Below are 12,833 nucleotides of genomic sequence, written 5' to 3' on the forward strand. Positions count from 1 at the left end.
GACCACAGACCATGCAATGCATGCCTTGCATACTTAGATGGCATACCATTGACCGAGACCAAGATATCCCTCATTCTCAAACCAAGAATGGTGCTAAAGAGCAGCAAAATAATATCAATGCCATCTCCACCTGATTCTGGAGATTCATTGTGAGTGACATGTAGCAAAATTTTCCCAATATTGGGAGGGGATAACAATAGACAAGTGGGTGCTGGAATATCAGCCACTTCAACTACACCATTGAGTTTCTCTACGCACTTCCCCCCAAACCTCCTTCCCCATTCCTTTTCCGGGACCACTCTCACAAGTGAATTCTCCTTCAGCAGCTACAATCTCTTCTCCAATGAGGAGCAAAACAGCAGGTACCCTCTCAACATGAGGGAAAAGAGTTTTATTCAGAGTATTTCCTAGTCACCAAGAAGTAGGAGGTTGCAGAGCCATTTTCAGCCTGCATCAACTGAACATTGTTGTTCAAAAACTGAACTTCCACATTGTTACATTAGCATCGATAATACCATCTTGACAAAAAGGTGCACGGTTTGTGGCTCTTGATATGAAAGACTCATACTTGCATGTGGATATTCACTCCTCTCACAGAAGATTCCCACAGGTTTGAAGTGGTTTCTCACCTCTGTCAATACAGAGTGCTTCTGTTTTGGCTCACTAAAGCTCCCAGAGTCTTCACAAAAGTGTTCTCAGTAGTAGTAGCTCAGCTCAGATTAGGTGACTCCACCATTTTCTTGTACTTGGATGACTGGCTTTTAACCAGCAAGACTTGCCTGGAAGTTTTAACATCAACTTTATTGCTGCTCCACCTTCTAGGATCCCTGAAAATCTCCTGGACCATATGATGTCATGTATTTACATAATATGATTCACTATTGCCTGCCAATTGCCTGCCTGGCAATTGCTTGCCTCCAAACAGTATATAAACTGAACTAACATAGCACAAATCCTATAGAAGTTGATAAAGCATGGGTAGGAACTACAGAGAAATGGTCAAATGAAAATGTGTCCCATTCAATTACATCACATAATGACACACAGCTAAAAAGTGACAATTCTAGAAGTCTAAATACTAACAGTGGTGAACTTTAGTGCTGGTATTAATTGAAGATATTGAAACACAGAAACTTGGTGGAATGATGATAATCAATGGGACACGGTAATACCAGGGCACAAAATATATAGGAATAACAGAATAGGTCATGCTGGTGGGGGACTGGCACTATAGGTGAAAGAAAGCAGAGTCAAATATAATACAAATCTTAAATTAATCAAACCGTACCATAGAATCTCTATGGATAGAAATCCCGTACGTAAATAATAGGAATTATAGTAGAATTATACTACTGACCACCTGCCCAGGATGGTGATGGTGATTGTGAAATGCTGCAGGAGATGAGAAGGACTATAAAAATACAATACTCAATAATGGGGGATTTCAACTATTCCCATATTGACTGTGTATATATCATCTCAGGATGGAATGCAGAGATAAAGTTTCTAGACCCCGGGAATAGCAGCTTGGAGCAGCTAGTCCTGGAACTCACATGGGAAGAGACAATTCTTGATTTAGTCATAAGTGGAGTACAGGATATGGTCCAAGAAGTGAATATAGATGAACTGCTTGGTAATAGCTACCATAATGTAATTACATTTAACATCTTTGGTGGAGGGGAAAATACCAAAGAAGCCCATTACAGTAGCATTTATCTTCAGAAATGGGAACTACACAAAAATGAGGAAGCTAGTTAAATGGAAATTAAGGAGCAGTCACAAAAGTGAAATGCTTGCAAGCTGCATGGAAATGTTCTAAACACACCATGAAAGAAGTTCAAATTAAATGTATACCCCAAATTAAAAAACATAGTAAGAGGACCAAAAAAGCATGGCTAAACAATAAGTAAAATAAGTAGTTAGAGGCAAAAAGGCATCCTTTAAAAATCAGAAGTTAAATTCTACTTAGGAAAATAGAAAGGAGCATAAACTCTGCCAAGTGAAGTGCAAAAGTATAATTAGGCAGACCAATAAATTTGATGAACGCTAACAGCAAAAAAAACCCCCCAAAAACTTAAGTACATCAGAAGCAGGAAGCCTGCCAAACAATGAGTGGGATCCACTGGAAGACTGAGGTGCTAAAGGAGCACTCAAGGAAGATAAAGTCATTGCGGAGAAGCCAAATGAATTCTTTTCATTGGTCTTCACTGCAGAGGATGTGAGGGAGATTCCCATACCTGAGCCATTCTTTTTAAATGAAAATCTGAGGAACTGTCCCAGATTGAGATATCAGTAGAGGATATTTTAGAACAAATCAACAAATTAAACAGTAATAAGTCAGCAGGACCAGATGATTGATATTCCTTCAAGAGTTCTGAAAGAACTCAAATATGAAATTGCAGAATTACTAACTGTGGTATGTAACCTATCACTTAAATCAGCTTTTATACCAGACGACTGGAGGATAGCTAATATGACACCAATTTTTTAAAAAGCTCCAGTGGCAATCCTGGCAGTTACCAGCCAGTAGGCCCAACTTCAATATCAGGCAGATTGGTTGAGACTATAGTGAAGAACAGAGTTGTCACACATAGATGAACATGATTTGTTGAGGAAGAGTTAACATGGCTTTTGTAAAGAGAAATCATGCCCCACCAATCTATTAGAATTCTTTGAGGGTGTCAACAAACATGTGGACAAGGATGAGTCCATGGATATAATGTACTTGAGCTTTCAGAATGCTTTTGACACGGTCCCTCACCAAAGGTTTTAAGCAAAGTAAGCAGGCTTGGGATAGGAGGGGAGGTCCTCTCATCGATCAGTAACTGACTAAAGGATAGGAATAAATGGTCAGTTTTCAGAATGGAGAGAGGTAAATAGTAATTTCCTCCAGAGATCTGTACTGGGACCAGAGCTGTTCAACGTATTCATAAATGATCTGGAAAAAAGGGTAAACAGTGAGGTGGCAAAATTTGCAGACAATACAAAATTACTCTAGATAGTTAAGTACAAATCAGATGGTGAAGAGTTACAAAAGGATCTCACAGAACTGGATGTCTGGGCAACAAAATGGCAGATGAAATTCAATATTGATAAATGCAAAGTAATGCACATTGGAAAACATAATCCTAACTCTACACAAAATGATCAGATCTAAATTAGCTGTTGCCACTCAAGAAAGAGATCTTGGAGTCATTGTGAATAGTTCTCTAAAAACACCTGATCAATGTGCAGCAGCAATCAAAAAAGCTAACAGAGTATTAGGAGCCATTAGGGATAGATAATAAGATAATAAATATCATAATGACACTATATAAATCCATGGGATGGCAATACCTTGAATACTGCATGCAGTTCTGGTCACCCCATCTCAAAAAACATATACTAGAATCGGAAAAGGTACAGAGAAGTGCAACAAAAATGATTAGGGGTATGGAACAGCTTCCATGTGAGGAGAGATTAAAAAGACTGTGACTTTTCAGCTTGGAAATGAGATAACTTAGGGAGGGACATGATAGAGGTCTATAAAATCACGAATGGTGTGGAGAAAGTAAATAAGGAAGTGTTATTTACTCCTTCACATAACACAAGAATCAGGGTTTACCCAATGAAATTAATAGGCAGCAGCTTTAAAACAAACAAAAGGAGGTACTTCATCACACAATGCACGGTAAACCTGTGGAACTCATTGCCAGGAGATGTTGATAAGTCAAAAACTATAATGGGGTTCAAAAAATAATTAGATAAGTGAAAGATAGCTTTATCAATGGCTATTAGCCACAATGGTGAGGGATGCAACTCTATGCTCTGGACGTCTGTAGCCTTTTACTGCCAGAAGCTGGGAGTGGATGACAAGAGATGGATCGCTCAGTGAATGCCTGTTCTGTTCTTTCCTTCTCAAAGACCTGGCATTGGCTACTGTCAGCAGAGAGGATGCTGGGCTAGCTGGACCATTGTTCTGACCCAATATGGCCATTCTTATGTTCTAAATGGCCTTTACATTTTTGTCTCTTTTAAAGCTGTTGCTGTTAAAGAAATCAAATTTTGTTTGTATTTTTAACATCTCACCAGTTGGATAAAATACATAGATGTGTTTTAATACCTGTGGCTAGTTTATGCCTTCAATCGGGGTATGTGTGTAAGCCTCGTCATTCCAGAAGTAGACCTGGGAGTCTTGGGTCTCAGACACCCATCAGTCAGGAGAGGGCATAGGTGGAGTAATTTTCTTCTATATCAGCTGCAAATTCTGACATCCCCTTACAGACTCCATTATACTGACAGATGTTAGGGATGGAAGGCTCCACCCACTCCCTGGCTACTCTCTGTCCGTCTGCTGCTGGAAGAAGATAATATGTGTTGTGCACCTGCTTATTTCTGCATGCTTGGACTCAAGTAATGGGTACTGTGCAAGGGTCAATATCTAGCCCCAAAACCTGATAATACTCTGACATGGATAGAATTTCAGTAGAATAATGTAAAATATACAACATAAATTATAGAGCATGGTGTGCTTGAAATTAGTAAGACACATTTAGAATGTATGATATGAGTTTTCCAGTATATAAGAGACACCTTTTAAAAGTAGTTTAAAACTTACTTACAACAAGATAGGTTTGGCCACTTCAGTGTGCATTTTATAGACTATTCTCACTTTCAGAAGGCCAGATTCTGATGCCCTTATTTAGGTTGAATAGTAGCTTACTCTGCTTGTAGGTCCTTTGCAGTCACTGGGACTATTCTTGGAGTTAGGGTACTTTTTAATGAATCAGGGTGGTGGAATCTGACACAGGATGATTAGCAGAAAAGTGTTAAACATTTATAACTTAATACTAGTTTCATCATTTTATTTTCCGTATTTATGGTTTCTAATTTTAGGTGGTGGCCGAAACCCAATAACTCCTCGATACTTGCGACATTTCAATACAGTTACTATTAATGAATTTGATGATGATTCTATGTATACGATTTTCTCTAGAATCTTAGACTGGCATCTCTCTTCTTGGTAAGTAACTTTTTTATATTGCAGATGGCTACAGTAAACATTTAAACTGTGTCTTTGGGAAGTCTACCAAAATACCTTTCTAGGACCCTGTTCTCAAGAGGAATTGAGCATCTGTGGTTCCCATTGACTTGACAGGTGCTCAGTATTTCTTAGAACAAGGCCTCTTATTAGGAAACTCCTATGGAAAATAGTTCTGTTTCATAAACCTAAGCGTCTCACAATGTGTTAGAATCGTTCCTGTTGCTTCAATTAGTTCAGATGTTTTGAAAATATTATTTCTATTTAAAGTAAATAAAAATACAGCCATATTAGTGATTATTTTAAGAATTTAGGATTTTGAGTAATATATTATACTAGTCTACCACCTATGCTTACCACTCTTACAATTTATAACTTAGAATACTATTAGCTTCTTCCTCTAACATTTTAGTATCTGACAGAAGTCAATAAAAAGAGAAAGTTTATCAGTTGGTGGAAAATAGAATTCTAATGAAAAATCCATTTGTTAATTGCCATTACAGTATAATTTGTTATTAAAATAACAATAACATTATAAATTATTGTTGAATCTGAATTTCATCTACTAGTATCTCATTTACACACTGTCTGGAAAAAATGGATTGGGGCGGGGGAGGTTGTTGGGTATTATTTGCAAAGGTATTTGTTTCTTCTTTCATTTAATTCAGGTCTCTTAACACTAGATCTGTGTTTAAATACCAATTTTCACGGGCCTGATCCTGTGAAGTACTGAACAACCATTTCTGTGGTATTTGAGGTTTCTTCTTTGAGATATTTTGATACATATTCCACTTCTGGTGGTGTGCATGCACTCCATATGCTCCCAATCAGAGTATTTGGCCAGTAATGTCTGTGCATGTGCCCTGAGTGTCTTTGTGTCTCATGTCAGTGGCATATAGTACAGAATGGACTAACTACCACTCAGTTCCTTCTCATTGCCTCAGGCTATGAGACAGAGCTGCTTGCTGACCATTTCCTACAAATTACTAGTTTACTTACCTTAACCTTGTAAATACTCCTATCCCCAGTTAGTTCATAGTTTAGTATTGTTAAGATAGTTAGATTCCCTACCTTATTTATTTGCAATTTATTTTATATATTTCCTTTCAATCAGGAATTTTTTTAAAATTCATCCCCGTTATCAGGGTTTAGAGATGGCTAATCCTAAATCCCCCAGATTTGAGTACTGCCAATCATGCAATGCCCATTAACAATGGACATACTCGATATTTGTTTTGTTTGGGGGAGATGCACATCCCCAGTAAATGTGCAGAAGAGAAGTCTGGCCACTTACAGGTCTGGAGTAGAGGAGGAAGGGTGACATATTGAAAAGCCCTGAGAACAAGAGGAAAGAGGCTAAAGGAACTCTTTCAAGGAAGCGGGGAAAAGTGTGTTATCAATGTTGAAGGCCAGGACATATAAAATCAGACTTCCCCAAGATGAAATGTGGGTTCACAGAATTCTGTGTATGACCTCAGACTCTCAGGGACAGGATAAAAAAGAAAACTACTACAGTCCCTATGAATATGGGAACGAGGTGCCAAAAGGGGAATCGTGGATGCTGCCTTGCGATGTTTTGTTGATCCTGTGGGATTTAGTGAAGCTCCCGGATGAAAGAGTAGAGCTAGACTTAATTAATGGGGAAAAAAAACCTCTGTCTAATGGCAGAGGTACCCGTAGAGCTAAAGAGGAAATTTAGGTAGAAGCAGATGGGAGTAGTGCAGACGTTTCCCCATCTAATCGTAGTGGGTATGGACTGGAGCCCCTTGTCCTATAGAAAGAAGGTGAGCTGCCAGGGCTGTGTGTGGTAAAATATGGGGCAAAGAAGGAAGAAGGGTCCAGATTAACAGAATTAGACCACTCTATACAGAATAATACAAGCCAGGAAGAAAATAGAACTGCCCCAGAGGAAAACAGGGATAAAATGGAAGAGGTGAAACTAGGTTCAGGGAAGAAGAGCAGCCCAAGCTCAGTCCCACAAGTTGAACAGTCCCAGGAACCTGCACCATAGGAAGGGTTAGGGGCTAGTTCAAGGGACTGGGAGAACTAGATGCCTTAGGGAAGGAGAAAAATGGGGGACAATGGCAGACCCGACTCCAAGACAAGGGGGAAAAATATGAGAACCGTGGATCTACACGTTGCTCATGATGTGAGGATCTGTGGGTTGAGAGCAAATTATGGGGACATCCCCTGCCCTTAAAATGTGATTTTTGCTGGTGGATGATGGAAGGACCCAGAAAGGGGAGCATTCAAGACCACTCTTGGGGTAAACAGCAGTGTAGAGAGGCAAATGCCTCCTACAAGGAGGGGAGGGCATGAGAGGGAAAATTGCATTCTTAGGTAATGGGAGGAAGGTGTGTGACAGAGTTCTGAGGCCAAGCAGATGGGTTGGCACTCTGATCTCTGTGGTCTCAGTTAATTTTCCCAGCAATGGCTGATTGAGGAATTAAGATGCAGAGGCTGGGTAAGTTAAGGAACTAATTAGCCTATCAGTTTAATAGCTTCAGAAAAGGCAGGAAAAAAGTGTTGGAGGGAAGGTGGAAAAACACGAGCTGTGCCCAGACTGAAGGAGATCCCAAAGAAGGGAGATTTTTGTTCCTCTCAGGATCCTGATGAACTAAGGGCTGAAGGCAATAGGTCATAGATATTAGAAAAGTTGTATTGCACTGTAGAGGTGTTGATGAAGGAGATTTGAATGAATTATATATCATGGACACTAAAATGAGAGTCTGAGCAGTTTCTGTGGTGATCAAGGATGGAGGGAGGGATATTTCCCTACATTACAAGTAACTACTTAGCCTCACAGCGAGAGTCCTGTGGCACCTTAAAGACTAACAAATTTATTTGGGCATAAGCTTTTGTGGGTAGAAATCCGACGAAGTGAATTTCTGCCCACGAAAGCTTATGCCCAAATAAATTTGTTAGTCTTTAAGGTGCCACAGGACTCTCGCTGTTTTACTAAAAACAGACTAACACAGCTACCCCTCTGGTACTTAGCCTCAGTTTCTCAGCTGGTGTTCTGCTGCTGTGCCCACTCTCCAATGTCTTCTGGGTTGCAGTGACTCTCTGGCTAGGTCACTTACACTTCTACCCTTTCTGAGTCACTCAAAGTCCAAAACAAGTCTGGAGGAACATAAACATCAACTCTTCCCTTTCCGCCAGGAGACCTGCTATGTACCAGCTTTTCCCTGGTCCTGGCCCTTGCCAGCTTTCTCTCTCAGCTTTCTTGCGGATGTATGAAAAATGAAGAATGAAAAAAATGAAAAATGTATGAAAATATATAATATTTGCAAACAAAAACAACTGTCTTGGGCTAAAATGGAAAACTTTCTTTTCTGTGAAAAATCTTGAATTTTGCAAAAATAAAAATAGTTTTCTACCTCTGAAAGCTCTCTTTAATTGTCTTTGCCTTATAAGCAAGCAAATATTTTTTTCTTTTTCTGTTACTTTTCTTCACTTAAGTGGCCCAATAACTTCAAATGGTGCCTTAGTTGTATCAGAGAGATGTCATTAACAGATAATCATAGCGGGTATCATTTGCCTTAAGGGCAGTGACATATCTAGATATGGCCTTATTATAGCATGCCCTGAAGCCTGTGTATGCTGCTCTAGCAGTGGCCAAGTGGCTTCCAGACAATTAGCTGAAAGCCACTTTGTGCCTGCTTCTTCAGGATTTCACTTTCTGTGCTGTGTCCTTTAAAAGTTGCAGCACAGAAGCTGCCCTGTCACCTGTTCCTTTGTTCCTGGGAAGAGAAGCTCATTGGGTTGTTACCATCCCTGAATCTGATAAGTTTGACTTACTGCAAAGGATTTTCACATATTTAAACCAGTTTTAAGTCTCAAACTACAGGGCAATTTATAAAAGTTTCAGCTAGGTGCTATTGAAACACCAAGATGTATCAGAAAATTGGGAAAGCCCTGATTATAACAGTTCGCTCATCACCACAGCAATAATAATAAAAAGAAGTGGTAGAATCCTCACTATTTTCTACAATTTTTAGTTTTGATTCATAAGCTGACTTCACTGGAAACTCCATGAATCCAGCAAGAACAGTAGAATTTATAGAATTGTCTATAAGAAAGTATCACCTTGAGACTAAAAATTGGCATTGAGAAATGAACCAGAATTTAAGTATATATTTTTAGTATGATGGAACTGTGAAAATCATTTTATTCTTAGCACTTTCTTTAATTTATCAGTTATAACTTCCTATCAGAATATTTGGACTTGACACCACAAATTATTAACGGTACCATGGCTGTGTATAAAGAAGCTATGAAGAATCTGCTGCCCACTCCAGCCAAATCTCACTACTTGTTCAACCTCCGTGATTTCTCCCGTGTTATTCAAGGTGTTTGTCTATCAAGACCTGAAACAACAGAATCTGTAAGAATGATAAAACGTCTTTGGGTTCATGAGGTAAATCTCATATTACTAATAAATTTTATGATATTTATGATAAATGATTGAAGATCCAGAGTTGTATTTGGAAATTTATTTTTCTTTAGTAATATAATTTAATGGAATTATCTTATTTCATAGCTATGATGTAAAAGCTATGACTAAAGCTATGTAATGATGCCATAGTCACAAGGTGTAACCTTTTTGGTAGCTAGAAATGGGATTTTAATTATGTATATTTTACAGGCAGAGGTTCTCAAACTTGTTTAAAGTCTGAATCATATCTTAATGGATTGTTTTGTGGGTTCCTTTCCTTCCATTCACAATTATCCAGGCTACATCTTCTGCCATAAATGATTGCACAGTACACCTACCTCCATTTCCTCTTTTCTCCCTACCAGTGGCAGAACAAAGTGTCAGTGGGAAGAGAACCAGCAGTGATCCAGAGTCATTGGAAGGTTGGGTGGGGAAAGAACATGTTCTTGTTCGTCTCTCCCTATTGGTCCTCTTTGGTAGGAACTCCTGAGTCTTTTGTCTTCAGCAACTGTGGCTACCTCTCCCCTAATGATAACATCATAAGCTAACTGATTAGGGGAGTGGAGTCAACTCATTTATTTAGAAACAGGAAGAAAAAGCAAAAATAAACCAAGTCTGGTATTTAATTTATTCTGACTATACATAAAAGTAAGGATAGTGATACCTGCCACTCTTTAAATATATTTGTATTTTGAATATATTTTATAAAGCAGGGTTAGTGAAATTTACTGACCACCTGAACCCCCCTGCCCCACTGGGCAGAATCCTCTAGCCCAACCACCCTGCCACAGGGCAGAAGCTCCAACTTCCCCACCCCAGTCTGGCAGGCAGAGAATGGTGGGGGCATAGGGAGCTCCTCAAGCCCTACTTTAACTATAAAAGAGCTGCATGCAGCTCACAAACCACAGTTTGGCCACCTCCCGTTAAAAAGCATACATACAGTACGTGGAAAATGTGTTATTTTCCCATATAAGAGCTTAGCTTTCATTTAGAAGATAAAAGACTTAAATATTTCAATTGCTTCTGAATATTTATTTTAATTTTCATTGTATGTGAATTTAAGAGAATTTGCACTTTGAAACCATTTTTTTCATTCATATATATATATAGTTTAACTTTGATTAATGTCAGTATAAAATGAATGGAATGTTAGCATCAACTACTAAAACTATTACATTATTTTTTATCATGCAGGTTCTTAGAGTGTACTATGATCGCTTAGTGGATAATGCAGATCGAGCCTGGCTTGTTGGGTATATCCAAGAAGTAGTGAAAAGTCATTTAAATGAAGACTTTCATGAACTTTTCCAGAACCTGGACTTCAATTATGATGGCAAGGTGGAAGAGGATGACTTACGTAGCCTGATGTTTTGTGACTTTCATGACCCCAAACGAGAGGACACCAACTACAGGGAGATTAATGATGTGGACACATTGAGATTAGTTGTAGAAAGCCACTTGGAAGAATTTAATAACATGAGCAAAAAACCTATGCAACTTGTCATGTTCCGATTTGCTATTGAACACGTCTGCAGAATTTCACGAATTCTGAAACAGCCTCGCAGCCATGCCCTTCTAGTTGGTGTCGGAGGCAGTGGCCGGCAGTCCCTCACTCGATTAGCAGCACATATGGCTGATTATACACTTTTTCAGGTTGAAATATCTAAGAGCTATGGTAACAATGAGTGGCACGAAGACTTGAAAGTCATCCTAAGGAAATCTACTGAGGGTGAGATGCAAGGAGTTTTCTTGTTCACTGATTCTCAGATAAAGAAGGAGTCATTTTTAGAGGACATTAACAACTTACTAAATGCAGGGGAAGTACCAAACCTCTTTGCAGTAGATGAGAAACAAGAAATTTGTGAACGAATGCGTCAGATAGACCGTCAGCGAGATAAAACAAAGCAAACTGATGGCAGCCTCATCGCTCTTTTTAACATGTTCATTGATCGTTGTCGAGACCAGCTCCATGTAGTATTGGCAATGAGTCCCATTGGGGACGCTTTTCGTAATCGCCTTCGAAAATTTCCAGCCCTTGTTAATTGCTGCACCCTTGACTGGTTTCAGGTAAAGTTCTTTAGAATGTACACATTTTCTGATGGACACTCCACATGTATTATTAGAAATATGCCCTCAGTTCTTTTCACATAAAATAGTTTTCTCTTTAATTCTGTTAATTAACAGTTAAAACGTATTCTGGATTTTCCTAGAATTAGATGGTGATAATCTGCCCTAATGACTTCTGAGGGGTTGCACAAGGTATAAATAAGGGCAAGATTGTGCCCAGAATGTCACAACCACTAAGATTAATATCTAAGTGAACACAGTACTGTAGAAATTAGAAAATGAAATACCCAATGTACTTGGCTTGCAAAATCTCAGTGATGATTTACCAGGTACTCAAAAAATTTTGAGTCTGATATGGTCTGGCAAAATATCAGAAATCTCCCAATCCCAAGCATGACCTTCTTTCCTACTAACTTGCAAAATACTATTATCTGTTGTTATGTACAAAATATCTACATTATACTAACAGTAAGCTTCCGAATTTGATCACACAAGTTAGGAAATTCAGACTTATCATTGCTGTGTCCCTGAACCTCATTTTAAAGAGAAGGGGGTCAGAGTAAGTTATAACCAGTAAGTATATTTTAAAAAATCTATGTACAAAGGGAAGAATGTGGGGGTTTCCCAAAGTTCCCCTCTGAGAAATAAATCCTGCCATATTCTAATGACATTTGAAAGAAGACTTTAGAACTTCATCACAGCAATATGCATTTTGATTGCTAAAGATCAAAGACTGGATCATTTGACCCTATTAAGGCAATATTCTGCTGCCCTTAAAATCCAGCAGAAATGGCGGTAAAGGAGGCAGGACAGCCATCTGTGTTTCTCAGAAGACCAATAGTCAAGGAGCAGGCACTGATACCCATCCCCAAAAAGATAAATAGAATGAGGCCAGGTAAAGCTCCCTTCTCACATGCCTTTTTATCTGTTGGAAGGGACCTGTGAACAAACTCCCACGCTTCCAAAAAAACATGTCATGGTCTCAGCAGGGAGTGGGGGCTGGTGGGAATGGACAGCAAGAGCAGCAGCCCATTTAACTGCTTGAGGAAACAGTCTGCCTGAGCTTCAAATCTCCCTTCTTCCTCTTTCCTGCTACAGGCAGGGCTGCTGCTGGCCTCTCTACTTCCTGCCATGGTGGGCTCTTAGGTGGCACCTGGATGGGATAGAAAAAAGAGTTATATACCTACTCAGCCTCTTTGTTCCCTCACCAAGTCCCTCTTGGAGCAAAGGATTTTGCTCCCCTAGAAAGGGAAGAGGATTGGGCGAGAGGGAAGGGCTGGATTGATATAGCTCTTCTTTCCTTGCTCT

The 12,833-nt window shown here is 39.2% G+C and overlaps 1 protein-coding gene across 1 annotated transcript in view; it reads left to right on the top strand.

Moving 5' to 3' along the window:
• The window catches only part of DNAH7 (dynein axonemal heavy chain 7), a 261,259-nt gene that overhangs the window by 154,857 nt on the left and 93,569 nt on the right, over positions 1-12,833 (top strand). The window contains exons 38-40 of the mRNA XM_067548990.1: positions 4,876-5,002; positions 9,221-9,440; positions 10,653-11,525. Of these exons, the coding sequence (XP_067405091.1) occupies positions 4,876-5,002; positions 9,221-9,440; positions 10,653-11,525 (1,220 nt within the window). The remainder of the gene's footprint in view (positions 1-4,875; positions 5,003-9,220; positions 9,441-10,652; positions 11,526-12,833) is intronic.

Source organism: Emydura macquarii, unplaced genomic scaffold, assembly GCF_026122565.2.
Source record: "Emydura macquarii macquarii isolate MOO-44397 ecotype Brisbane River unplaced genomic scaffold, CSIRO-AGI_Emac_v2 contig_1253, whole genome shotgun sequence".
NCBI lineage: Eukaryota > Metazoa > Chordata > Testudines > Chelidae > Emydura > Emydura macquarii.